Consider the following 27,176-nt stretch of genomic DNA (forward strand, 5'->3'; position numbering starts at 1 on the left):
TCCTAATTTTTATACAAGGTTTCTTTGTTGAAAAATAATCCTGCTGTTTGAATTTCCTCAACACAAAAAGGGCAGAATTCAATATTCTCTCAGACTGGGAAAGGTATGATTCATAAATGATTAAGATGGTTTAATAAACGCGTCTCGACAGGGCTTATATGTTGGCAGATATTCCAGAAATGCAGGAATGATCGGAGAGATAAACAGTTTGTAATTTCATCACAGTGAAGAAACACACACAAACAAGCTGTCCTCATTCTCAACATTCATCTCTGTTTCTTCTCCCCTCTCTGCGAGTCTCCTTTCTTCTCTCTGTCGAAGCTCCCCTCTCGTCCTGGCTCGTATTCTTACTCCGCTTCTATCCACTTGTCTGTTCCTGAGCTGAATCTTGTTGTTTCCCTCTCCTTCCCCTTCTTTCTGTGCTCTGTGATTTCTCCCCTCTGCTGTTCTGATTTTTCTCTGCGTAATCTCTGTGATCTCTACATGTGAGTTGTTTATAACTCTTAAATGTGCTACTTCCCTACCCTGACTCATTTTCCCAGAGTAACAGTGCAGAGAGGAGAGAGATGTATTCATTTTCATGGTGCTCCGGCACACTTATCTTTTATTTCCCTCTAGATTATTTTTTTTATGGCAGTTCAGCTTTGTCAGATGTTATATGGTGAGAAGTGATAGGTAAAATGGGAAACGGTTTCCTCTGTTTTTTTCCCTGTGGTAATGTTTAAAGCTGTGGTTACATATCTTTTACTGTTTTCTCCTGCTTTGAGGTGAACTGCCACATCCAAAGTGTTCATAGATTTTATATTCAAACAAAGGCCATCACTCTTCTCTCTATAGTAAATTGAATAATAAGTATTTTATTGGTTATTGGGCCGTAACAATAGCTCTTAGCAGCTTTAAAAAATCAGAATGTGCACGGTTAAAATTCTGGTGATACATTGGTGCAATAACAAAAATGTGCAAGACGTATTCTTTTTAATACTTAAGATTTAAATGTTATTTTTCCTCTCAGCAAAGTCCTTGGATGGTGGCTAAACAGGTGGTGGTTGCCAAGCAACATGCGAGTGGTAACTTTTGGGCTGGCAGTTCAGAATCGTAACTAATGTGTGTTATATCTCTGTGTTTGTACGTTTCCAAACCTGCGTCTGTAAGTCAAAAGTGCTCGCGACAAGCTGTTTTATAACAGTGATTATTTCAATAGTGGTGTGTTCAGTTCACGAGGTGGTTACGGCGCATTGGAACAATCCATTTAAAGCCCCCATGATTGCATGCATGAATATTAAAAGGATTTTTCAAATTCAGATTTAGAAAGTGTTCGAGCTCCACGGCAGCCCCTCGTTTCTCAACGCACAGAAGGGAATCGGCGTTATTGTACAGGAATGAGCCATATTTCAGTCCAACACTGTAGCCTTGTATTTGAAAAGAGAAGCCAGAATAGACAGCTGAAAGAATGGCCTCCGCCGTCTGCCTTTGATGCTTATGATGCCTTCGACTTTTTAACCCCAACTTTCATTGGACGGCGGTGTCCCCCTCTCTGTCTGTCTCCTCCTCTCATTCGCTCTCCTCCGTGTCCGTCACGCACGGCAACCCCGCCCCCTCCCCACCTCTCTTTCTCTGTCTCATTACCTCTCTGTAACCCCCCCCCCCCCCCCCACCGACACCACCTCACACACTCACACACTCGCACAATGCCTTTCTCTTCTCTCTCAGTGCCTGCGGTCATTTTGAGTTGGTGATTGAACCGACTCTGGAGCTTGTGTGTGTGCGTATGAAACAGGAGTAGTGGGAAAGAGAGCAAGATCGAGTGAAGAGGACAAGGCAATAGAGAGTAACAGGATGAGGGAGGGGAATGAGAGAGCCGTGGAGAGTGAGAAAGATGCGACGGAGAGGGAGAGGGAGAATTGTACAGCTAGATATTGCCTTGATGTTGATGCTGCCCCGCTGACCTTCCATCTCGCCGAGTATTTCTCTCTTCCTCGCTGCGTCTTTTTTAGCCTCCCAGTCTCCATGAACTCCCTTTTCTATGAATTAGAACGACCAGAACCAATTAGTCTTTTACAATGCCGTGGTCCACGTGGTACTGTTGCCCTTATTACCTTAAGATTCTGCAAAAGTCAACATGTTTTGCAGCAAAAAGAGCACAAGGACTGTCATAAATATAAAACTTTTTCAAGCTGAACTCTCTTTGTCTCTACCTGTCTCTCTCTCTAAATATATCCATCTTTCTCTCTATGCCTCATCTGTCTGGTATCACCCCCTTCCTCTCCTTATAGTCCTCTCGTCTACCATGTAATTTGAGAGGGAACACAGTGAAAAAATCCCCCCGTAGTCTGACCCAGCGTTGAACCTTTGCTAGCTTTGACAGATCGCTGCAATGCGAGCCTTTCATCCCCCCCCCCCCTTTTTTTTTAATGCGTTGTGTCTTTCACCACAAATGGAAAAAGATCAAGTCCAGTGCTATTAACGTGTGTGATATGTGTGCATTGTGTGTGTTTGTCCACCCTGGTGCCATTGATGTATATGATGATTGTTTATCTGTATGGGGCCCATTTGTGAGATAAGGGTGGCTATAGCAGAGATAAGGGGCGCGCAGAGAGAGGCTTTGTTTTGGCCAGACGTGGTGAGAGGTGTCGCAGACAGTTATAATGATTCATTTGGTCACACTTTAAACACCTCTTACTGAGAAAGTACACCCTGAAACACACTTCAAATGCTATCAGAATGGGCTCGTGTGTTGGAGTCAGCATTTTGGACTGAGAGCAATTGTCCAAAATAGAAAAAAAGGAAAAAAAGGAGAGGCGAGACTCTAATTTGATCACATAAAACCTGGAGCGACGCCATTGTCACTGAATTGTTGGCATGTTTTGAATGATTTTCTTTTTATATTTCATGTTAACAAATTAAAGTTACAGTTTAGTGACTTAGATGATGAATACAGCTGCACAATTACTCTGAATATCATCAAAAACACAATATGGCCAAGTTTTGATAAAGGCAAAATTTGTGCTACAACAATGTATCATGTTTTGCTCGGTACAGACTCACATCATCATGATTTGGAATTTTTTTCAGTGAAAATGACAATTGTGATGCAAAACTGACCATTCTCAGTAATTGTGAATTGTAGTGCAATCATAACATCTGTCAAAATAATCACAATATGATTTTTTTTTTTGTGCAAATACAGGGTATTGAACCTTTACTCTTATGGCTATAGGACTAGTTTACATACAGTATATCCTGACAGCAGTATCCTGGATCTCCGCAGATGCAAAGCTACCGAATCATTACATGCAAATTCTTTTACAGGGTGAATTTCTTTTTGTAAAATTTTATCTCAGCGAAGAGACGCGGTGCACCTGGGGTCAAATGAGTCAATCTGCTTTGAATACATGTCAGTACAATCTTATGAAAACAAAAATGAAGCCTTTGAAGCCCATGTCTTTAATGCATTGTCCCACAATATGAACATACTTGTAATGCATTATAACGCACCCATAGCGCTGTATAATTGAGTTATACACACTCATGAATATTCATATTGCTTCATAGCATAAAGTCGTATGGTGCTGTTGTCTATAATGCATTACAAGGATACTTATAATGCATTATAGCATGCCTATACTTGTAAGCAATTATAAATCATTATAACAATAATCACAAATTAGGAAGCATTGTATGATGATGTATAAGGTCAAGTATCAAGACTGCTGGTCTCTTACTATTCTTCAGATTGCATAACAATGGTCAAAATATAACACATTATAGTCACTATTATCATGCATTAGAATGTGGTTATAAGTTACTTCAAGTGGCCATTGGGTGCTTGAAGTAAAGTAATAAAATCCCAGTGTCATACGCAGATGTAATACATTTCAAGCTGGTTGCTTTAAGTTGTCATTGTTTGCTTTAAGTGAAGTAGGAAAAAAGTCAATGCATAACATGCTGTTTTTTTAACAAGCACTAACACACACCATACTAATGTTTATGATGCAATATAGACATTGGTGATATATATACATGGCCTTCATAGAAGATGTTACCAAAGTCCTTTTATTTAGAAACACCCTGTGACAGCAGCAGTTGTGAATATTATGCACAGAAAGCTGTTGTTTCAATGTGGACTGAAGGAAAGTTAACCCTGACCTGACACTGCCCCAAACCAAACTTAAATCTACCAGCTGTCTACCTCAACTACTTCCTTTTAACATTACCCAGAATTACCTTGTTATCAAAGGTGTTTTTAATCATAATTATTATCACACAGTAAAAGGGCAAAATGAAGCATTTCCATTATTTGTGATGATAAGCCCTATTATAAATCCTTGTCAGGCCAGCATGAACATAACAGTCCTTTTGTTGTGGGCAAAATGAAAGGTTATGGCGATTGAGAGTGAAATTAAAGGTTATAAATGAAATTGAGTATTTCCTGCATGAGGACATTTAGAAGATTGAGATTGTAATCATTACTGTTGTGGCTGACAAAGAGTCAAATGGGCGCAGGGTCTATTGTGTAAGCTTAATGAAAAAGTAAGGACTTGACATTGCAAAAGGTTAGACTTATGGCAAGAGTGAAGGAAGGAAAGGAAGGGGAGGTGGTGTGGATACAGATAGATGGACAGGATGACTGAAGGTGGAGGGGGAGGAGATGATAGAGAGATGGAAAAGGAATATAGAGGGAAGGAGGGGGGGCGAGAGAGAGCTGAAGGTTGAGAGAGAAAGAGTGAGCTGGTTGGCAGCAAGACAAACCTGGCCAGGTTGATTTGAGAGGTCTCTGGAAGGTCGTTCATTTGACACAGTCGGCTGCCCCGTGCCAACCTTGACCACCGGGTCATACTCTCTCTCTCTCTCTCTCCCTGTCTGTCTCTTTATTGCTCTCTCTCTCTCTCTCTCTCTCTCTCAAGATGAAGCGCTGGCAAGATGCCTCACTTTTTTCCTCTGTCATCTTTCCCTCCTCTACTCTGACCATATCTTTCCCTCTTATCTCTAGTAACAAGTTAACCACAGTACTACCTTCTTGAAAAAGACGACTTTTATAGTTAAACGCAGTAGTCACAGCTACATAGAAGGAAACTACCACCTTAAGTGGTAGTGAGTAAGTTTTCTGTTGGATGAAGGTGGCTTTTTATGTTGTGATCACATTCAGAAGAACAGGGGCTTCTTTTACTTTTGTAATGTGTGCAGTTGTAGGAAGCAATTTAGCTGTGAGAAGGCAGTGTATCCTCTCTGGGCTAGAAGAGATCTCTCTGTCTGGGTCATCCCATTTTGTTGACAGCCTGTACTAAGTGTTTCTTAGATTACAGTCAGTCACAATGTCCAGGTATTCTGACATTTTGTGTCGACTATTTAAGGGGAGGTTGTCACTTGATTCTAGAAACTTCGATGCGTTTATTTCTGTTACCTGCATTTCATTACAACGAGCCTGAAAAACTGACTGAGGAGATGCTTATCATATCTCCTTTACCGGGGTTGAATAATGTCTATGAAAAGAGTTGGGTTGCTTATAACAAATAATGGATCTATGGTGAAAGCTGTGTATTGGTGGTGTTTGCGTCACATGCACTTTGAGGTGGTTCTTTAGAAAAACATTCAAAATGTCAGCATCTTAAGTTCAGCGCTCAGCTCTAGTTGTGTATAGGAAAATCTAGCAGGGTCTGACGTTGTGTATGTTTTGAAGCTCCTTTAGTTCGGGCGGGTCTCTGGTCTCAGTGTCATTGTTTAGCAGTGGTTGCAAAAAAGTTCTTTGAAGTTGGAATCCGTGTATTCACGTCTCTGAAGATGTTTAGCTGAGGGAGTTCAAGCGATTCCACCAGGAGCTGTGGTGTGTGTGGATTGTCTGTTTACAGTTTGTCCACCAAGGAGGTTATGTTTTCACCCATGTCTGTTTCTTTGTTTGTTGGTCGGTTAGTTGGTTTGTCAGCAGGATTACACAAAAACTACTGAACTGGTTTCCATGAAACTTTGACGTGGGATGGATCTAGGTCCAGGTTATACCCCATTAGGTTTTGCTGCAGATTCGGATAAAGGGGGAGGATCCAGGGGCCTTGGCAGAGGTATGCGCTCAATGAGTGCCAGTCTAGTTTTGTTTGTCTTTAAGAGGAACTTTTTCTTAAATAGCCGGTCACAGCAGACATTTTAACTTGTCAAACACAGGTGTACCCAGTAACTTTAATAACTGCTGCAGTAAATGTAGGTGTGCCTCAATGGAACAGACTTGTTATTGGTGTTATTAGTTACACCTGTGCTTTTTCCTCCAGTGACGTGTCTGCTGTCAAACACAGGTCTTTTACTGTGTCTTTGGTAGTTCAGTGTTGTCAGAATATCTTGGAGTGTGAGCGTATCTAACATTACACATCTGGACTTAAAATATTGAGGAGGAGAAAAAGAGTGTAAAAATACAAACGCAGTGGACAGGAAATGAGTAACAGGCAAAAGCTAGCTGTTGTATCAGATGTAACAGATGAATGTAAATTATAGTTCTTCTGAGTCCACAGTGCTCACATCTTTAAAGTTTTGGGAGTTCAGAACACGTTGACCTTTTTGGGGTCAAAAGGACATCCACTGTGAGATTGTGCACATTTTTGTGTGTGTGCGTGTGTGTGTGTGAGTGTGTATTTTGTGTAAGTATCTAGTCATCTGCACATCTGACATGCACTGAACCCTTAACCCCTAGCAGTGCAAATCCTTGGCTCAGGACGTGCATTGCTTGGCAGGCTACTCAGGAAACAGCCATGGTGTGTGCATGTGCATGTGTGCGCGCGCGCGTGTGTGTGTGTGTGTGTGTGTGTGTGTGTGTGTGTGTGTGTGTGTAATTGCTAGGTGTGTGAGAGAGGTGTGTGTAGTTTTTTGGTTTGGTTTTAGTCTGACATTTGCCTTTCAAAAAATAGATAAATCTTCCAAAACAAGCAACCAAGCAAGCGAGACTATATTTGAAATACTACAATATGCATGAAGATGTACATCATTCTATACATTAGTAACCAGTTCCTTCCTTGGGAATCAATAAAGTATTTCTGATTCTGGTTTCTCAATTGGCACACTGCATAGAGGAGATACTCCTCTGAAACTCCTACCTTTTGTGCATCTAAATGAGCACATCCCTGCAGTGTGCACCATTAAGAACTATTATAAATGATCTGATAATTGCATTACAGATAAGTGCAACATTTTTCACTGTTACTCTTAAAGTGCAATCACCGCTCTACATCTGCATCACGTCTGTTCCTCTTATCCGGCCCTCAGGCTCAACCTGTCAGCATCTGTCACGTCGAGACTCATTTGAGTGGGCTCATTTCCGGGGTCAGACACCATAGCTTGGAAAACCAGTCTCTGTTTATCTTCCCAGACTCTAAGTAGGGTAAACTTTTCTATTTTTAAAAAGGTAATCTGTTATGTAATAGATTACATTCCGAAAGTAATCCCCCCAGCCTAGACTTGTTCACACTATAAATGCTTTTATGAGCCTCGGGCCTTGTACAGTATAAGTCTTTCATCTATAAGGCTTTCAGCTGTGTGTCAGCTCTGCCAATAAGACATGCTGTTTAAGACTTGGCAGCTAGACTGCAGCCTCCACAGTAAATGGTTTGCAGCTGACTTTTCCGCACAGTGGCTTTTAAACTTTTCAGAATGATTCTTGTTGCAGCCAAAACTGATCTTGCGGGGTACAGTTACTGACCTCCGATCCGGGCGTCGGTGTCAGTCACCCTTCCACACGTCTGCGACTCTGGAGCTTGGGCAAGCTTTTTACCAGTATTAAATTGTACGTAAGTCTCTCCAAAGCAATTAAAGGAAACATTTTTAGCCTCCCAAGTGAGAGAGTCTTTCAAACTTCATGCGGGATATCTTGGATCAGGAACAGACAGGGACTTTTTTATATACTACAGCAAAAGGATGGATTTTGTTGGCGATATCAAAAAGCTATTGAAATAATAAAACCGTCATATGGATTTCCTTTACTTTGAAAAAGCTGAGCCGTAAATTACCACATGTCAAGACGTGCTTTCAGTCGCTGAGTTTGTTGAGTCGACTGTAAAATCAAAGTATTTGCAAACGGTGTGACTTATCGTTAGACAGCGGGACGTGTGTGTGTGTGAGCGCGTTTATCAGCAGTGGAGGAACCTTCCACTGGAGACCACCTCTCTACCTGACACAGCCTAGTAACCACACACACACACACACACACACATACACACACACTGTGTTTTAACAAGACAGACCTGCTGTGCTTCTTCTCTGTAAAATCGACGACTAATATATCAGGAAGGGAAGTTATAGTAAAGATAATAGAGGTTGTTGTTTGTGTGTGTGTGTGTGTGTGTGTGTGTGTGTGTGTGTGTGTGTGGGAGAGAGAGAGCGACTGGGGGAGTTTCAGTTGCTCAGCTGTAAATAATTAAATGCAGCCCTCCCTACTTGCTGTCTTCCTCTCTCACTCTTCCTCTATCTCTCTCTCTCTCTCTCCCTCTCTCGCTCAGTCTACCCTGTAATCCAGAGTTAGGTTATAAACACAGTTAAAGTTTCCATCTCTCATCCTGGGTGGCCAAACCGTGTGTGTTTGTGCGTCTGTGTGCATGTGTGTGTGTTTGCCTGTATGTCGGTTTTTGTTTGTCCATCTGCATCTCTGTGGCTGGATGTCTGCAAGCATCTGTAGTTTTCTGGCCACACTGTGACCTTTGATGGCCCAGATTTTGTTTATTTCACCTTGTAGGATCATGGAATTTGATCAGGTTTGTCCAAAAAAAAAAAAAAAAAAGATGATATTTTCTCTAATGAGAGCTGTGGTTACTCTCATCAGGTGTCTTTGGCAGAAAAATACATAAAGTGAAATCAATTCTAGTAAATGTGACAAAGACATGAAGATCATTAGTCTCCAAGGTTCCTTTCAGATAAATCTCACATTTGAATGTGTTGTAACAATTATAATATGATTATAATATGATGCCTTATTGATCCCTGTAGTCATAATCTGTTTTTATGGAGGTCAAAGGTCACACTTAGCCACAGAGCAGCACCACCACAGGCAGAGGATGGCACCATATAACCCTTCACTGCCTTTTGCTGTTCAACAACATTATCTTTGCATGGCTAATAAATAATTGGGATTGAGTTTTGATTCTGCTCTCGCGCTCTGACCGCAAGTAGGCTATGATGTTATTATTCATGTTTAATAACTAAGTAATAAGTTATAATTGTGCAACGGAAGTGGACTGTGGCAAAGATGCTGATTTGAAACGCAGCTCAACATGTGCTTTTGTCTGTTGTGTTGACAATGCAGTCACCGTTGGATGACAGTCACTGTGTTTCAGCTGAGCTACTGTACGCAAAGCTGTCAGCTGTTTGGGTAAGAAGCTTTCATATTCCTGCAAACCAGAGCTCAGTATAAAGCAGTGGGGCTGCACAGTTTTATGGTGTCTCTGGATTGTCAGTTCTGCTCTGTTTGAAACGAAGCAGTCTTTGCTTGACCTCATGTTTCTAATGAGCCTGTTTTCAAGTGCTGTCCAACTAAACTTCAGTACCATAACCAAGTGAGCGCAAAGGGAAGCCACACCTTCAGATTCTGCTAGCATTTGTTAAACATTCAATTGAGGCATGGGGGTCAGGGGACATGGGTGAGGTAGTGGGGTAGAGCTGGTAGTCAGAACTAACCAGCCATGAGCGGCTACTGTCAGAGTCTCTCTGCTGGAAAGACAGGCAGTCCGGTGGAGCTTTGATGTAGCTGGGCTAGCGTTGCTACTACCAGAGGCTCTCTGGCGTGTATGCCCACGGGGGAGTCCGCGTCTGTGCAAACAGTTGGGGGGCCGTGTCCCCATCACTCTTTCCTCCAATTTTCTGCGTGTGTTGTACCCTTTTTGTTCAGAAATATTCAGTTCGCAGGTGGGCAGCTCTTACAAAACTGCCTAAAAGGTGGAGAGTAAAAAGAGCTCAGATATAAACATTTTAATAGGTGCGCTGCAGACACTGAGAGCTGATATGTGCATAGGTGGTTTTGTTATATAATCCTAACATCAATAAAAGCGGTGAAAGGTCAGTTTAACCAGACAGAGTGAAAGTGGGAAGACGAGCGAGATGCAGCGGGATGGTATGAGAAGTTGCTGACACCGCTCTTTAGCTGCTGAGTATATAGAGAGTCTCTATATGATCTGTGGGTGGCCTGAAACACTTTTGCAAGAGACAGGAGGGTAGTTTGAGCTTGTTCTGTGGAAAGTGAAACCAGCCAATCCTCTCAAGTCTTACATCAACATCAGAGTGTTATTGATGTGCTCTATTTTAAGGTGAGAGCTTTGAGAGGCCCTCTCTCTCTCTCTCTCTCTCTCTCTCACTTTTTCTCTGTATCTCTCTCTCTCTCTATGTGTGTTTGTGTGTGTGAGTGTGTGTATGCTTTTAGCATTCCTCTCACTGCACAACTATGTGAAAAAATAAGCTGGCTTGGCTAACTTTCCCTAAAGTTAATGATTTAGAAGAGGTGTTGGCAGACTAAATTATCACCTTCTGAAAGGACCCATTGAGATCCCATATGTGAACCACACATATCTGCAGCGAAGCTCAACCCAACCGAGAAAGATTGAGCCCAGCCCCACCCAGATCCAAAAAAAAGTCTGTTCAAAACTGTAATAAACCGTGGCCGTTTAGCTCCGTGTCAATCCAAACCTGAAAAAAGTGCCAAGAATATGTGAATAAAATATGGGTCACGGCCTATTTTAAGCCCTGGAACACAGTTAAGTAAGCACCGTCTGCAGAGGTGTTTAAAGCTGTTGTGCCAAGAGTATCAGATTATGTTAGATCAAGTATTCCTGAATGATAGAAGCTTAAGTAATGCAAAGACAACTTTCTTTAAGTAATACATTTCTGAAAGACTCCCTTTCAAGGTGTTATTTCCTTAAGCACTTTTTTCTGCCCGGGTGGATTCAGGTGTGCGCAGGTTAACCATGCAGACCTTAAATCACTTAACTGATGTATTAGATCGTTCGACTTCTGAGGCTTTTCCGCACATGCACCTCTTTTGCCAATCCTCCCGTATGAAAATCATGAGATGAAAAATCCCCCAGATGAAAGAGCAGAAAGCGAGCCAGTGTAATATGACAGCTAAATTGACGGCATTGGACGGACTAAGCTGACTGTTCTGAAGGTCTAATGAAAGGTTTCTTTGAGAGGCCATGTCAGCAGGTGAATAGAGGTGAAATATGCCGGCTCCCTCCCCCTCCCTCCCTCTCCCCACCTGTCTTTTGCTCCCCTATCTCTTTCTCCCTTTTTTTTTCTCTGTAACTCTTTCTCCAGGCTGAAAAGAAAGCCTGTCTCTGATAGCCACAGTTATTAGCAGCTCCAGTGGTGGTCTGAGGCCTGTGTGCATGTGTGAATAACGGCCACACACACTAATCAAAGCTCTTATCGGTTGCATGTGTAGTGTTGCTTTTGAGGAGCTGTGAGTTATGATAGGTAATACATCCTACTATATACTGTATGCATATAAATGTATCCACTGATTACTGATTATTTTTTATGTTAGTGGAGGCCGGGGAACATTCCATCAAGGATCATATGGGCCTTTAAGCCCCTCAACCTGTCTCACCATGTACATACTCTATGTTTGATACTATATGATACAATATATTTTACTTTTAGGGAAACATACATACATTGTATGTACATGCATGTTCCAATAAAAAAAGAAACAAACCAACAAACCAACAAACAAAAGCAACCTATTGAACGACTTTCACAACATTACACATGGCAACATATTGCACTGTACAGTAGCACTGGAAGAGAGGTAATGTCTCCTAACATTTAGCTACACTGTTTACTGAGGTTGAGTTCCATTCACATTTAAACAGGCGCCTGGAAATCAGGGCGGGTACCCGATGGTACCTTTTCTGTGTTACTTTACTCCCTCTGTAATAATAAAAAAGTTGATTTGTTAATATTTTGCTGTTGTTGTCACTACCATACTATTGGTTTCAGACATACAGCAGACAAAAAAAATCTGAGTGTTGGTTCATTCAAGTAAAAACATACCAAGCTAACCTAACATCAGTCGAGACAGTGAAAAAAGCCTGGTTATCTCCAGCAACAACTTATACAACTAGCTGATCAATTATCTGAATATTGATTAAATTGTCAATGACTCACCTAAAGCAACATTATGTAACTTTTTGTAAAACTGCACAAAATGCCAGTTTCTACATTATGTTGCTCTAACGTGTGGTCGTCCATGGGGGGTTCATCTTCTTCAGAGCTGGCTGCAGGTGTGCTAAAGTCAGCTGTGGCTGCTGTGGAGGTCTTATCTTTCAGGCTATCAGACATGCTACACTTTAAGGCTTTTAGATGAATTTTGTGTTGCTTTGCATTTGTTGCACTGAGTATACGTCAGATTTTACCTAACCCCATCCATCTATCTATCTATCTATATATCTATCTATCTATCTATCTCTTTGTCTTTGTGAATGTGTGTGTGTGTGTGTGTGTGTGTGTGTGTGTGTGTAGGCACTAACACAGGGAGTTATTCCACTACAGCTACCAGATACCTTTGATGGTCCTTCTTGATTTATAGCAACATTAAAAGGCTGTTGCCGGCGTTTGCATTTTTATTTTATGTTTCCTCTTCCTTGCATGAAGAGACGCTGTGACTTATTAGTGCGACAGATTCTGCAGAGGACAGTGTTTTGGTGTGTGTGTGTGTGTGTGTGTGTGTCGGGGCGGGTGGGTGTGTCGGGGGCGGATCAGTGAGACTGCAGTCTGTGCTGCATGCATTTCAATGATTAGATTTCAAATCTCTCATCATACTTTTCCTGGAAAGTTCTCTGCTACTGGAAGAGAAAAAAATGTAATGGTTCTGCTGATTTAAAAAATACGTGGTCGGGCAAATTTGATGCAATTTTAATTTAGTCAAAATGTATTTTTACATCATTGGGCACTTTTAACAGAACACACTCTGAATATACTCGTATAACACACCTCTGCAATGCATCAATGGTTTGATTGACTTTGACAATTCTGTTAGAATCAAATTACATCCTTGTCCAAGGACATGCTTTTTCATGACTTTTTGTCCGTGTGTCAAAATGAACACTGCTGTTCACTGTTCAGACTGCGGCTCGAGACAAAAATGGGATCTGACACCACCTTGCATCGGGCCCCTGGGCTAGTGAGAGACAATATGTTGTTCTAATATGCTAATTTTGCATTAAGAATTCAGTGAAAATGAGCGTGTGAGATGATCACACCATTAAAAGTTAGCATTAGCATCGTAGTATGTTAATCAGGCCAGATGGGACCATTCTGTTTGTGTAAATTAACTCTCTCTACATCTTTGTCATAAGACTTGGAAGGATAATCCGTGACAGGCCTTTGAGAATGTTTTCAAGAAATAGAAAGCTATTATACTTTTGTTAAATATATTGTCTGAAACGTTTGTGTTGAAGAATGCATTTTATAAACAACACACTCTTCACACTGTGAGCATTAATTGTGTGGTGTGAAGTTCAATCCAGGAGTTATTGTATGATTTAGTTCTGTACTTTACATTACTGGAATGATATTTCATAACAAATGTATTTGCTTACAATATCCTACAATCTCCTGTAAAAAAACAAGCAGTAACAAACTACACCATTATCCAACAGTATTACTATTCGCTGCATAGTGCATATGTAGTTTTGGGAAGAAATTTTAATAAGAAGAGAAAGATCTTCATTGTTTGATTTTTTTTTTTTTGTGCCTAAACAAACTAAATGTACAAACTGTCTTTGTTTTCATGAATACAAACAAACTGACCTTAAAGGACAACACAGTTTCATACTGTTTTATTTTGTTTACATGTGGTGGACCCTGCCACCTTTCTAGCTTCAAACAGTGTTCTGGGACCTTATTTTCCTCTGAGAACAGCTTGTTTATTCAGTTATGGAAAAACATAATATTTGTAATATTACCTCATTAATATTGTAAACATTAAGGTTCTGAGTTTTAATTTCTTTCTCCAAAACTACATAGTGCCCCTTTAAGTGTTTGGTTAGAACTATGTCTCCATAAATATGAATATTTCCCCATTATGAAGGTTTAACAGTGAAAACAAACCAGACTTGGCGGTAACTTTCCTTTTTACCTGCACTGTGTGTCCAGCAGCTGTGTTTACTTACCCATTTAAATATGATCGTGTCACACTAACTCCCAGAAATTACACTGATACAAATTTGTTTTCCTAACCACATTATTACCAATTTCAACCAATACCATGGCATCTGCCCATCAATCAGATTTATTAGTTAGGTAGCTAGCAACATCACGGTATGGTTGGTGTGTCTTGGGGCGGTGGGCAAATCAATCCTTTTTAAGTTTCGGCAAAATACCCTGGTCCCCTGCTCGCTAGCTAGAATATACTCATTTTGAGAAAAGTGGTACCTGTGATAAGCTCAGGATTATGTGTCAGGCATTAAAATAGTGGATTCCTCCCACTGTTGTGTCCCGCCGATCTATCCTGTTTCACTCACCAATACATGGACATGGAAGCTTGATACTGTCGAAAAGTGACTCATTTATAGTTATTGAAGGAGTTGTGGAATTCATGGTTGTTGGCCGTACAGTGTAATTATGTACAGTTCTTCGGCCCGTAATTCAGATTCAGTGTGATTGTTTGAATTCATATCGCCTTTCATGGTGTAAGTGTATTCTTCAAAATGAAACCTTTGTGCTGTCGCCAATAACACTTCCTACATGCCTGTATTCATCCCCTGCAAATCTTCCACAAACACACGCCCTGTGCTTTCACATCATCGTGTTGTATTCTAACTTTTAATCACAATACCACTAACTGTGACATCCATTTGAAATTCAGATTTGTAAAACACTGGGGCTATTCTAGCAGAAAATGGACTTTAATATACTTTTTTTTTTTTTTTAGCAGTGGGGATCATTTCTAATTATGTGAGCGTACCACTCATGGATAAATGCAGGGAAAACAGCTGTCTGCACTATAAACTGACTGTTGGCTAACAGCAAACTCCCCCTGTTAAAATCCATTATTTTTATCCCCTGAATACTGTTATTATCCTAACAACACTGAACAAACTGTCTCTCACACAACCCAGCATCCCTCTTTAGCCAAAATCAGTATTAGTTTTCCACCACTGTCCCCGGGCATGTACTGGCTCTCTGGCTCCATAATCCAGGGCATATTCTAAGATCCTTAACCCAGCAGCAAGCTTTGTTTTTGGGCTTTAGTCCAGCTCTGCTCTTGGGAGGTCCAACAGCTCCTCCAAACCCCCTCCAGTAATTTTTTTGGCGTGAAGGTTTTTTATTTTCAATCATGCTGTCCCAATCCCCAGGACAATTAGAGGTCGTCACAGAGCAGTTTATAGAAAGTGCAGAGCAACAGAATGTTGTTTTGGAAAAGTTGTTGGTCCCTTGTGTGAGTCAATAGGCTTGGAACAGCCACGCTGAAAGAAAAAAAAAAAGCCTTGTACAATGGAGAAACAGAAATAGGTTGCTTATCTTTTAATAATTTTTACTTACCGGAAAATCTTGTTTATCCAAATCCCTCAGGGGTCAGGGTTGTCCAGGAAAATTAAATGTTCTGCATAAAGATTCATTGGAATTCCTCGCCTCCCCAATTTAAATAGAATACATTTTCATCCTCCCATTTCTCAGTGCTCATTTTCTTGACTCGGTTCACAAGTAAAATCGGAAGATGTGAGGCTTTGACACACATAGGTTGAACAGTATCCCACTGTGCTAATAAATCATCACCACCTGTCGCAGTGATGCTCATAATAAAGAATGTTTGGTGAGAAAACAGCTCATTTTCTGTCCTTGTACAACCGATTCGACCTCACATTCCTCCTGTGTGAGCAAATCCGGCCTACATTTTGAGTATTTAAGACCGGCAAATTACAGACCATCAATCTGACATTATAGTATTAAATTGCTTAGCAGCCATTTACCAAATCTATTAGGCACTTGACTTTGAGGTTTAAAATAACCATGGTGCACTCATTCACCTTTAGTCCCTGCATGTGACTCCTGCAACCAAACTAACCAGCTCTCTCTCTCTCTCTCTCTCTCTCTGTCTCTGTCTCTTAGCCATTATCTTGTCAGCATGAGGTCATTGTCTGATCCGAGCCCAGTGATGTCATTTCCTTCATAAACAAGTCCAGCTTCCTCTCGAGGGTCCATATCAGCTGAGCTTATCCTGTGAGTGCCCCAGAGGGACTTGAGTGTCCTTCCCTCCCCCAGCATGCAGCTAAACTCTGTATTAGTTTTTATTCCCCTCATACAGCTGCATGAAACTGTATTTAAAGTTTATTCTGCACCAGACTTTCTACAGTGTTTGACACAGAATAAGAATAGGCTACTAGTGTGCTGCAGAACCACAAAAGACCAGTTTGGTGAGTCAGATGTTATCCCACAATCATCCCTGTGTGAATGCAGTGTCTACTTTAGTTACCCTGACTCACAGCACGGATTAACTCAGTGAAAGCATCTGATTTTCACCGGGTTGTTGGCAGAGTGGAGTTTGGTTTGTACAGCAGTGCGGACCAAGTGCGCAACCACAACCTACACTGATGTCAAACAACTCTCAGGCACCAAAGTATGTGGAACTCAACAGCTCCGCCTGTTTAAAAGGCCCTGCACTCCTGCTGATTTATTCAAGTGGAGCTTGCAGTTCTGCAAATCAGCAAGGTAAAGGGAACGACTATGAAATGATTTTTCGGAGGTTTTATGGAGTGAGGCACAGCTGTAGCCTGCCTGCAACAACATGGGCTGGGTTACTGTACTCAGCCAAGGTAATCACAGCCTAGATGATCTTTAAAGCTGATGGTTGCCGGTGGGGGAAAAGGGGACGTGTTTTCTTTGCCAAACCCCCCTCCTCACTCTGTTTCTCAGGGATAGGTTGATATGGGTTAGGAGTTTAAAACCGCTACACACCCATGTGTTTTAACAGTTCTCCACCACATGTGTTATCAGCTGAGCCATGAATGTGGGAAAGCCCCGCAGGCAGAATGACATCATGCCCTGTGTAAAACTAGATATAGTTTAGCACACAAGGGTGTAACTGGGAAAAACATAGGAAATGGGAGAGATTGTTGAAAACAACTGAAACCAATGGAAACAAACAGAGATAAAGATGCCCACTGACTGTTAAAGTGTGACTCTCAGTTTTGGCTTTTGTGTGCACCATTTGGAAAGGTGCAAAACTACACTACACTTGGCGGTTTGACCTGTTATAGAGCAAAGCAGGGGTGATATCTCCAATCTCTGGATCAGACTATGTGTTAGATCTGAATTCCTGTAGGAGTTTTGAAACCTCTCAGGCTTGCAACAGTATCATCCTTTACTGTATGAAAGTCCATCCTGGCCTGTATCGATGTGTTGTACTACAAAGTGGCTAAAGAAATTGATTTTTTTAAGCTTCAAATTGATTTCTGCATGTGCTAGCCTGGCATAGTCAGCTGTTTGGTGCTGGAATGTTTTAACAGTCTCTGCATGTGTTATCAGTTTAACCATAATGAGCGAGAAGCCCAGTGGCAGAGTGACATAATTTATAGCTTAGAACTAACACACTGGGGGTGTAACTGGAAAATAGCAGGCAATCATTGGAAATAAGTAGAAATTAAGAAAGATTGAAAGCAGTGGAAACAATGATGGCAGCAGTTTGTCTGAAGCGGGGCATTCATGATGAAACACAGTTATTCAGTCGCATTTGAAACTTGAGCATGTTGAAGTAATTGCTTTCGACGAGAGTACAAACAGTGAGCACAGTGTCTCATCAGTGCTGAGTAGGGCTAAGAGGATGGACCGCCTCTTCAACACTGGAGCGTACAGTTAAGACTCTTTAGAAAGACGTGTGCTCTTTACAGATGAAACACCAGTAATGACACTAGTTCAGTCTAATGATTTTCGTTGTAGAAGTTTCTTTCAACATATCAACTCACATTTGAGAGCTTGAGACTGCAGCATATCATAATTTTGATTGGCCCTGATGCACATACTTTCAAAATAAGGGCACAAAACATACTTGGTTAGGTTAGGCAACAGATCATAAAAAATTAAAATAACTACTTCCTTAAAATAGCAACGCATATTGGCTTCACATGGGACTCACACACTGATCGCTTGTGTGAAAGTTCTTCGAAATGAACCACCCAACCGACCTCGACCTCTTCACAGTGCGGACTTACTGGCTGTTTTTGCTGCGTTCGTCCTTTGCCACCGTCGTTATTGCACACTGCTGTTATTGCACCTTCATGAGACAGATCTTTTAATAGAGCCAAACCAGACCTAAAGATGGCGCCTTTACAGTCCATTGAGAATTCTGATGGCAAAAAATGTTTCTAGCTTCTGGGCTCACTCCCTTGTTGTGCGAGCCACTGAATATTCACAGTATTTTCGTCCCACTGGAGAGTTCCCACTTCACTTCCAGACCTTACGATTGAGGACGTCACCAAATTTAAAATTGCTTTTCTCAGCTCAGAATAAGTTTAACAAATATGAAACCTCTACTGATCAACAAAACAGTTTGCTCATTTAAGACTTAGTAGCTTAATTTACTACTTGAAAAAATGAGCCCGATTTATGTTTAGAAGACAGAGCCTTGATAAAATGCTATAGAATGTAATAAATAAAACAGCCTGGGTCTTTACTCTGTGTGCGGCTGCGCTCTCTGTCACTCAAACATGCAGACAGGGTCTCCTTTCCTTTCTTTCATCCAAAAGTGGGAAACAGCGCCATCAAAAGCCTGCTGTGGCCAAAAATATATTACACCTGCCGTAATAAGAATAACATTCAGTGTTTTTAAATCCTGGTGCCCCTCCTGCTGCAACGCACCTGGTTCAAATAAATGGGTCGTTATCAGGCTTCAGCAGAGCTTCGTGATGAGCTGATCATTTGAATGAGGTGTGTTGGAACAGTGAAACATCTATAACATGCAGGGCGGGGAGCCACCAGGACCAGGATTGAAAAACACTGACAGAGTACGAACAGAAGTTAGTTTTAGTCTGCATTCATGTGATGTCGGAATTACCGGAAAAACATTTTCGACAGGGAAAATTCACATAAATCTCCTCTGAAGTCACAACAACTACTCACAAAGTCAGTTGACGTCTTATGACGCTGAAACAGGGAGAATGAAAGGAGACATTGTTTTGATGGTAAGAAACTTTTACCAAAGTCATGTATAGTCATCTTATCGTTTCCTTTGCTCATCCTTATCACTCAAATAATGGAAACAGCTTTCAATGTGTTGTTTAAAAACAACTTCTTTTTGGCGTCCATGTTGCTTTACACTCCGACATGAACACACCGAAGTCTAAAGAACAGGTTCCAACTCGGGAAATGGGCAGGAGACTGTTGTGTTGTCAACTAAGTGCCTCTGGGCCCCGGTGTACTGCACTGTTGGTATTTACACCAGCAGTGGTTAAACAGCCTGTACTGTGTGTGCTTGCTCAGCATTTTGAAGGGGGAACTCCGTCTTCTGAAAACCAACAAAATAGGAAATGTTTGAATGAATAGATGACATAATGTAGAGAATAAACTGATACCACATCATAAATCGTGGACGAACAGAGACGCATTGTCACGAGAGGCGTGTTTCAACTGATGATGTATAAAATGCCAGACAATGCAATAACCTGCTGGTAGATTAATATCCTTAAAAAGGGTCTCTACTGAATGTCATGTTGCAGGAAGAGTTAATACACTCTTATTCCTATTAGCCTTTATCATATGCATTAGAGCAGGAAAAAAATGCGATGAATTTAAAAAAGCTCAGTATTGTAATAATATGTCAGTAGATCATGTGGGACCTAATTGCATTATCAGCCTGCTATTTTTTACCCATTCACATTAGCATCATTTTACTACAATTTGAGTGTGTTTAAAAAAATATTAGAAACTTGATAATGGGATATGATTTTCTGGTGAACACAAGACTAACACATCGTGTTATAATTCAAAGTAAACTTAATTTCCCCTCCAATTTATGGTACATTAATGATATTAATATTAATAGAGACATTACTGGGCACATTAGGGGTAGTAATGCCCCCTCCACTCAACGAGGGCTTTTTTTGATTAAAAGAGGTAAATCAGCTCAAGTGTTATGAATGCTGCTTCTTCCTCTGCAGCGCTACCGAGAGAGCGAAGCGGCTCATGCTTTTAAACTTAAAGGAAAAAGGCTTTAGGAAAGATTACATCATCACTGTCATCACCACCATGACCACTTCACTGACCAGCACCATCATCATCGCCACCGCCATCATCATCTTCCAGAGCTCAGCGCACTAGCATATTAACTCTGAGATTTAAAGCCCTGTTGGAAAGATGACATCATTCTTTTTTTCCTCCCTCTATAACTCTCCAGGGTACGACTGACAGAGCTGAAGAGCAGGGAAGTAGTTTTGTAAATGATGTGATGTGTTGGCATCTTTGCAGGAATTGTCAGCTGCTTTGCTGTCTACGTCTCAGAGAAAAGGGCCCTGTAGGAAAGTTGACATCATTCTCATGCTGCAGAACAATAGCTGGCATCCCTAATCCTCTGACATAAAATTGACATATGTCTGCAAGACGGGGGAATATACGACAACAATGGAAATGGCTGGCCCCGCTGCAGGAATCGTCAGCTGTTTGGCGTTCTGGAAATAAGTGGAGGGGATTGAAGTGTTTCAGCAGAGCGGCGGACTTGCCAGAGACACGGTCCGTGAACTGTGACTGTAAGGGTTCAAACCTTCCACATGAAACGCTGTCACACATCTCTGTGCGATGTTCCAAGCCTATCTACGCTGTAATGTCTAAAAATCAGCTAATAACCCTCTGGAGTGTGACTTCAGTCTGCCCTCTGGCTAAATGACATAATTCTCAGACACTGGGAGTCGTGTAAAACTTGAAGCTGACATAAAAATGGGGAAGCAAGAAGTCGAAGGTGTGAAAATCATAACCACATTGGAGTCGTCAGGAATGAAAACCAAAAACCCATCATGTTTGGATCTAGACTGAGCCTCCTCCACCCTCCGAATGGTTTTGATTCTAGGAAGTAAATTAGCGAAACTTGGAAGCAGGGACTCATCTGCCATTAAGTGCTTGAGGGAATTATTCAGCTGTGTTAAACTAAAACCAAAAGTGCTAAAGGCAAAATGTATAAAATTCCACAGGCTGCGGTGATGCTAACTGATTTAAATAGCTGTGTGTAGAAGCCTCCTGGTGCATTAGTACCCGAAAAGTGACAGCATGGTGGGGAATGATGACCACAGCGCGAGAAAGGTGTGTGTTTGTTAGCTGTCAGCGGTTTCCTTAGGAGCGAGAGAGCATGTGTGAGGGTATTTGTGGGAGATGATGCGCCACAGAAAAAATGCTAAATGCCCCAAATGCTAGAGACACACACAGCTATAACAAATCACAGAGAGCTTCCAGCTAGGTGATGTCATCTTGCTTAAATTGAGCTCTTGCAATATGCATCAGTTTGTGTTTTGTGTGTGTGTGTGTGTGTGTGTGTGTGTGTACACATGCATATTGCTACCACAGTGACTATCTATGTGTCATTTTTATTGGTTTAACACAAGGATTTTAATGAGAAAATGACAAAACTTGCCTCCCGTCTGAGTCATACACACAGTATACTGAACATGTGTGATTTTGTTTCATCATGTATGTGTGTCACCCACTTACAAACACACACTGTAAAACGCTCACCGCTCATTTCATACTCCTCAGACTGCAGTGACTAAGACCGTTCACTGCTTCTGACTTGGAAAAACAAAATCAAATCAAGTTTTTACAAAAGATATTATAGTTTCACTAGCTAATTTGACTTCTAATGGTTTGCCATGGCGGGAAAAATAGTCGGAGCATCTCAGACAGAGGGGCAATACAGTGCTGCAGCACTGGACAGTATGAGAAAATCTGTGTGTTTATGAGCACTAAAACATGTCTTTTACAGTAGTAACCCAAAATAAAATTATGAACCTGAAAATGAGCATAATACTGTCTGCACCTTTAATGATTAATATTAAAATGTCATAATTCTCTGATTCCAGCTTTCAATATTCTCTGATTTCTTTATTCCTCTATGACATTTAACTGAATATATTTGGGTTGTGGACAAAAGAAGACATTTGAGGACGTCATTTTGGGACTTTTAAAAACACTTACCCACTTGTTTCACCACTTGTTGACATTGATGACAACTAATCAATAAATCTAGAAAATAAAAAGACTGAATCATGACTGTTAGCTTCATGGAAGAGAAAATATGTGGCCACATGATCTGATTTTCATTTTAATCAACATCTCATAAACATACCATATGGCTCTGTACTTGGCATCATTTGGTATGTGGTGGGTTCTCACATGATCAGGAAGAATGATGAGTAACTCTTCATTGTTGGGACAACTGGATATCGCTAACCCCATACAAGGGCCTGGGGGCATTAACAGTCTGAATCAGTAATATACAATGAATCACTCCGAGAGACAGAGCAGAGAGCTATAGTAACAAGAGCAGTTTGGCATTCACTAACAGGTAGGATACGACATGCTGTGAGCTTGACTCAGTCCTCTGTGGGGTGATGGCATCACCGTCTGAATAATGAAAATCTGAAGCCTCAAGTGCACTGTATACTCTCTTTAGATGTATCCTTAGGCACAATGAAGCTTGGTCTCTGACTCACACGAGTCACACTGATGTCTATAGAGGAAACATTGTGTATTGTGTCTGAATCAATGGGGAAAGGAGTCTGCCAGCTGAATCATTGGGTTATATAAACCATGTGACTCATTGGCCAAAGTCCATAAAGCAACTTCAGATCGAACAAACATGATGTCATTGTAGATTCTCGTAGTCAGAGGGTTATGTAATTCAGTTAGTAATTAGTGACTGTATAAAATAAGGAGGGAGCATCCGGGTCAGAAAAGCGATAGATAAACCAACTAACCAAGTTCGACAAAGTCAAATTATATGTAAACTTATGAGATTTCTTACTTGATTTCTCTTCAATCCAGCATGATTTTCATTGTGCCAGTTATTGCCACAATTAGAGAAAATTAGACAATAAAGCAGGGAATGCTTTAGGGCATAACTGCCTTATGATGTGTCCTTGGGTTCTCAGTCAGATCAAAACAGGATATCCTCCCCAGCTTCACCTTCCCCTCCAAATATGGTCACTTCTGGCTTAAAAAAACCCCCAAAGATGCCAACACCTGTAATGCCAAACTTGAGGCTTCAGAACTGTAGTCCAAAAACCAATGGGTGATAACATGGTTGGTCTACTCTTGGGCCCAATCTCAATAAACCTGCCCCTCTGTTTTGCACGATCATGTCTTGGGCTAGGGTGTCCTGATTCTTGTTGTGACAGAGGGGTAGGGCAAAGTGTTAGGGCTACATGGCCCTCCAAATGGAGACTTTTCAGAGGCCAACTACAAAGTGAGGGTCATGACAACTGTCTGCCGTGTCACTGTATTATGTTCTGTTTATAACAAGCATGAAACAACTGTGACCAGTTTGCTGATGTCTCAGTGGCTAACTAGCTAGCTCGCTAACATTACAATGTTACTGCTGATCTGTGAATGACAGTCCTGTGTTTTTACGATTTCATTACTCTTTCTGATGACATGCAACAAAATTTAAAGTCCAGCAGTAAAGTTGCTGCACTTGGTACTGCTCCTCTAATATCAGTGCAGACTGGCAAGGTCAGAGCACAGGTTGCTAATGTTAGCCTATAAAGCACTGCTAACGTTAGCGGCCGTTAGGGAAGCAGAGTTCTTTTTTATTTGATGGCTTGCATGCTAGTGTGAAGTTGTGAACGAACTGCAAGCACCCATGCTTTTCTATTTCCATCACATAAATGGCAAATGGGATTGTGGTAATACCACTAGAAAAACTGCAACAGAGGAAAACGGAATGTTGGAATGGTCCGGTTGTAACGTAAATGATGACGTTTGAGGGTCTTGAAGGGTTGACCCATTTCATTAGGGGAGATTTGAACCACTTGTAACTTGAAAATGAGGGGTAGGGGTAAAACTTTGAAATGAAATTTGGCCTTGGTCTGTGTTTAATAAGTGGAAGAATCAATCTAACTGCATGTCTGGTGCTTTGAGCCCCAGCTCTCACACAGGGATGGGAGGGTATGACAAAGTGGAACAGCTTTGAGAAGCTGAAATACTGACCATTGACAAAAGGCACTACTTTGACACCCATGGAGCAACATGGTAATTATTGTCCATATTTTTTAAGGTCTGCATTTGGTTTAGTTGTTTTAATGTTCAGGAGGAGAGTGTTCGAGTCGGATCGTGAATATAAATCAAACTCCAACATGGGAACCAAATGATGGCTTCAGGGCCGTGTGATTGGAAGGTCACCTGCGGCTCCCACTTAATCAGTTTTGGAATCCCTCTTTATGGCACCATGCAAACACACAAACGCACACATACACACACTGTTGAACTTGTCTTCCTTCCTGTGGAATGACAATGCTTCCTTGTTTATCCAGTTGCCATAAAAACACAATCAGCCACAAGTCAACACTGAATGACTCCAAACAAGCTGGATTATTGCTCTAATTAAGCTTTAATAAGCCCTTATTAAACGGCCGCAGGCCTCGTTAGGCGGTTCATTAAGTCATCTCATCCCTTTATTCCTTCATTAAGTCTCTTTTCTTCTCTCTTTTCTTCTCAGGGAGTGTGGGAGTGGTGAGGTCTGGGAGATCACGACCTTAATTCTCTCTAAGACAGACGGTTTAATTAACACTGGAGGAATCCTCACCGGCTCCAAGACCTCTTCAATGGGAATGTACAGGGGAATTGGATTGCCAAGGTAAGGCTCTAAGCTAATGTGTTTTTTACTTGCAATATACACTAATAACCTTTTAAATTACAGCTACCCTGTTCCCTGTATTTATGATGCAATTAGATGGTAATATTGAATGCATAAAAACATACAACAATTATGCACATACATGTAATTTAGCAGTGTTTGAGAGAAATGCCTGATAATGAACAACACGGTTTAATTAAACGAGAGCACATTTTTATTATTTTTTTCACCAAACTACAAGCTTGAGAACTTAGGAGTAAAGCAAATGTATAAATAGACTGCAAGGCAGAGAGCTACAGGATGGAAGATATGAAACTGTTCAAACTGTCAGAAGAAAGATTGCGACAGAAATAACCATCTGCTGCAATTTTACTTCTATCTCCCTCCCCTTCATTATGCACACCACTATGTGCAGTTTTCCCACAGTCAACGCTGACATTTTGCTGTAACCTACTCAAAAAGTTCAAACTGATACTGTCACTCCACTTGTGTGTAGGTTGTTTACAGTTACCGAAACAGGAAATGTTGGCCTATTAATTTCTTAAACCCACAAAACCAAATCGGACTGTGAAAGTGAAGAGGAGGAAACATTTACCACAGTTAAAGGGCAGCCTGAAGATGCACTTTTTTCTCGTAAAAAGTAAATGTTGAAAGTTTTTTATATCTTTAGAGATTTAGGCTTTATTATATTCTATGTCTAACTTTGGTGGCAGTTTAGAGTCTGCTTTTCTGCTTCATTGGTTTACACTTTGTTATGAACTTTCACCTTATTATGTCCTCTTTAAACAGAAAGTGTCAGTATCATGGGGATGCAACATGTTTGAAATATGTTTCATGAGGATGTGGAGCATGTGACTGTCATGCACTTTTTGACAAATACTTACTTTAGACTTGGATATGTCCTTGTTGAATAAAAAGAATATCTGAGACCAGATGACACACACACAAATTCCAGTCCAATTTAAAAAATCAGAACTTAAAAATACTAAAAACAGCACCTAGCAACAGTGTACTGCTAAAACTTCACCCTAAGGCTTACAAGTTGAAGATTACAGTTGCTAACACCTGCATGTTTTAGTGCCTGCTGTGTGTGGGGGGATTTCCAGTTCTGTGTGGAATATCACAATTGAACTTTGCACATGTAGACCTCTTTTTCCCTTTGCACATGCCAACAGAAAGCACCTGAGAGACTGTTTGCTGTTAGCAGTGAAGGGAGTAGCACCCCTGGGAATCTTAAAGGAAACAGGTGTCTAAGTTCTAACAAAATAATGCAGATTATTGTTGCATAAGGATCAGTATTCATAAACAAAGATAGTTCCCTTTCCCAAAAGAGAGAAAACAACAACAGGCAAATAAACCAGAGATGAGGACACATCAGCTCTGCTGTGCTGGCTGTGGCTGCAGGTGTGCCTGAAGACAGGCAGGGATGAAATACTGAACCAGCAACACATGGAGACTGGGCCAAATTTAACCATCTATTTTGACTGAAGGAGGGTGTGCATGTATGATAGAGCGAGGGTGAGGAATGGAGATTGTGTCTTGATTGTGTGTGTGTGTATGCGTGTGAGCATGCGTTTGCATGCATATTAGCAGTTTGGATCCTGCTGAGGTGACAGATGTTCATGGCAGAGGTAGGCAGAGATGAGGAGCAGTGTCCAAATTAATCCATATGTGTGTGTGTCTCTGTGTGCGTGTTTGTGTATGTGTGTGTGTGAGTGGGCGTATTATTCCCTGTGGAAGTCAGGAGTCCTTCACCTGTCTGCGTTGTCTCCACAACATTGCGTGTGTATGTACTGTATGCTGGCATGATTGACTGCATACAGGTAAGACTTCCACCTTCAGCCATGAAGTGATTGAGTTTCCTGAAGCTTTAGCAGATGTCCAAACCCCAGGATTCACCCCGTGCCTCTCTCTATCTTTTGCTCTCCTCCCTGTCTTTGTTGTTTTGGATTTTTATAAGCTCCTTTTATATATTTATATAAATACACCTACTCGACATACATATACACTGTATGCATATACAGAAACACACACAACAGCACAGACTGTTGATGGTGGCTGAGGATGCAGATAAGCGTGCACCCACACACAGTTAGAAACACAAGGAAGTGCTGCTTTGGATGTTATGCAAAAATCATAGCTCCCGCATAAGATCACACACATCAAGAAACAGACAGCACTGTCAAGTGATTAGTTACACAATTAGACCCATGAGTTCCAATAAAAAGCAGAAGCTCAAACTGTTTGTACCTTTGTGTAGGGAGAAATGAAACTTGTGAAACTCAAAAATATCTACGGTTAGGCAGATATGGGTTTAGAAGTTTTTCCATGTTGTTGCCTTGTGTGAAAAACACATCCATGATCCAACACATAAACAATCAGAATA

The 27,176-nt window shown here is 41.1% G+C and overlaps 1 protein-coding gene across 1 annotated transcript in view; it reads left to right on the forward strand.

Annotated features, from left to right (window-relative positions):
* The window catches only part of LOC311259281 (uncharacterized protein), a 114,386-nt gene that overhangs the window by 35,755 nt on the left and 51,455 nt on the right, over positions 1-27,176 (forward strand). Inside the window, exon 4 of the mRNA XM_084356335.1 lies at positions 24,653-24,790. Within this exon, the coding sequence (XP_084212461.1) occupies positions 24,653-24,790 (138 nt within the window). The remainder of the gene's footprint in view (positions 1-24,652; positions 24,791-27,176) is intronic.

This window comes from Pagrus pagrus (genome assembly GCF_965226575.1).
Source record: "Pagrus pagrus genome assembly, chromosome: 7".
In the NCBI taxonomy this organism is placed as follows: Eukaryota; Metazoa; Chordata; class Actinopteri; order Spariformes; family Sparidae; genus Pagrus; species Pagrus pagrus.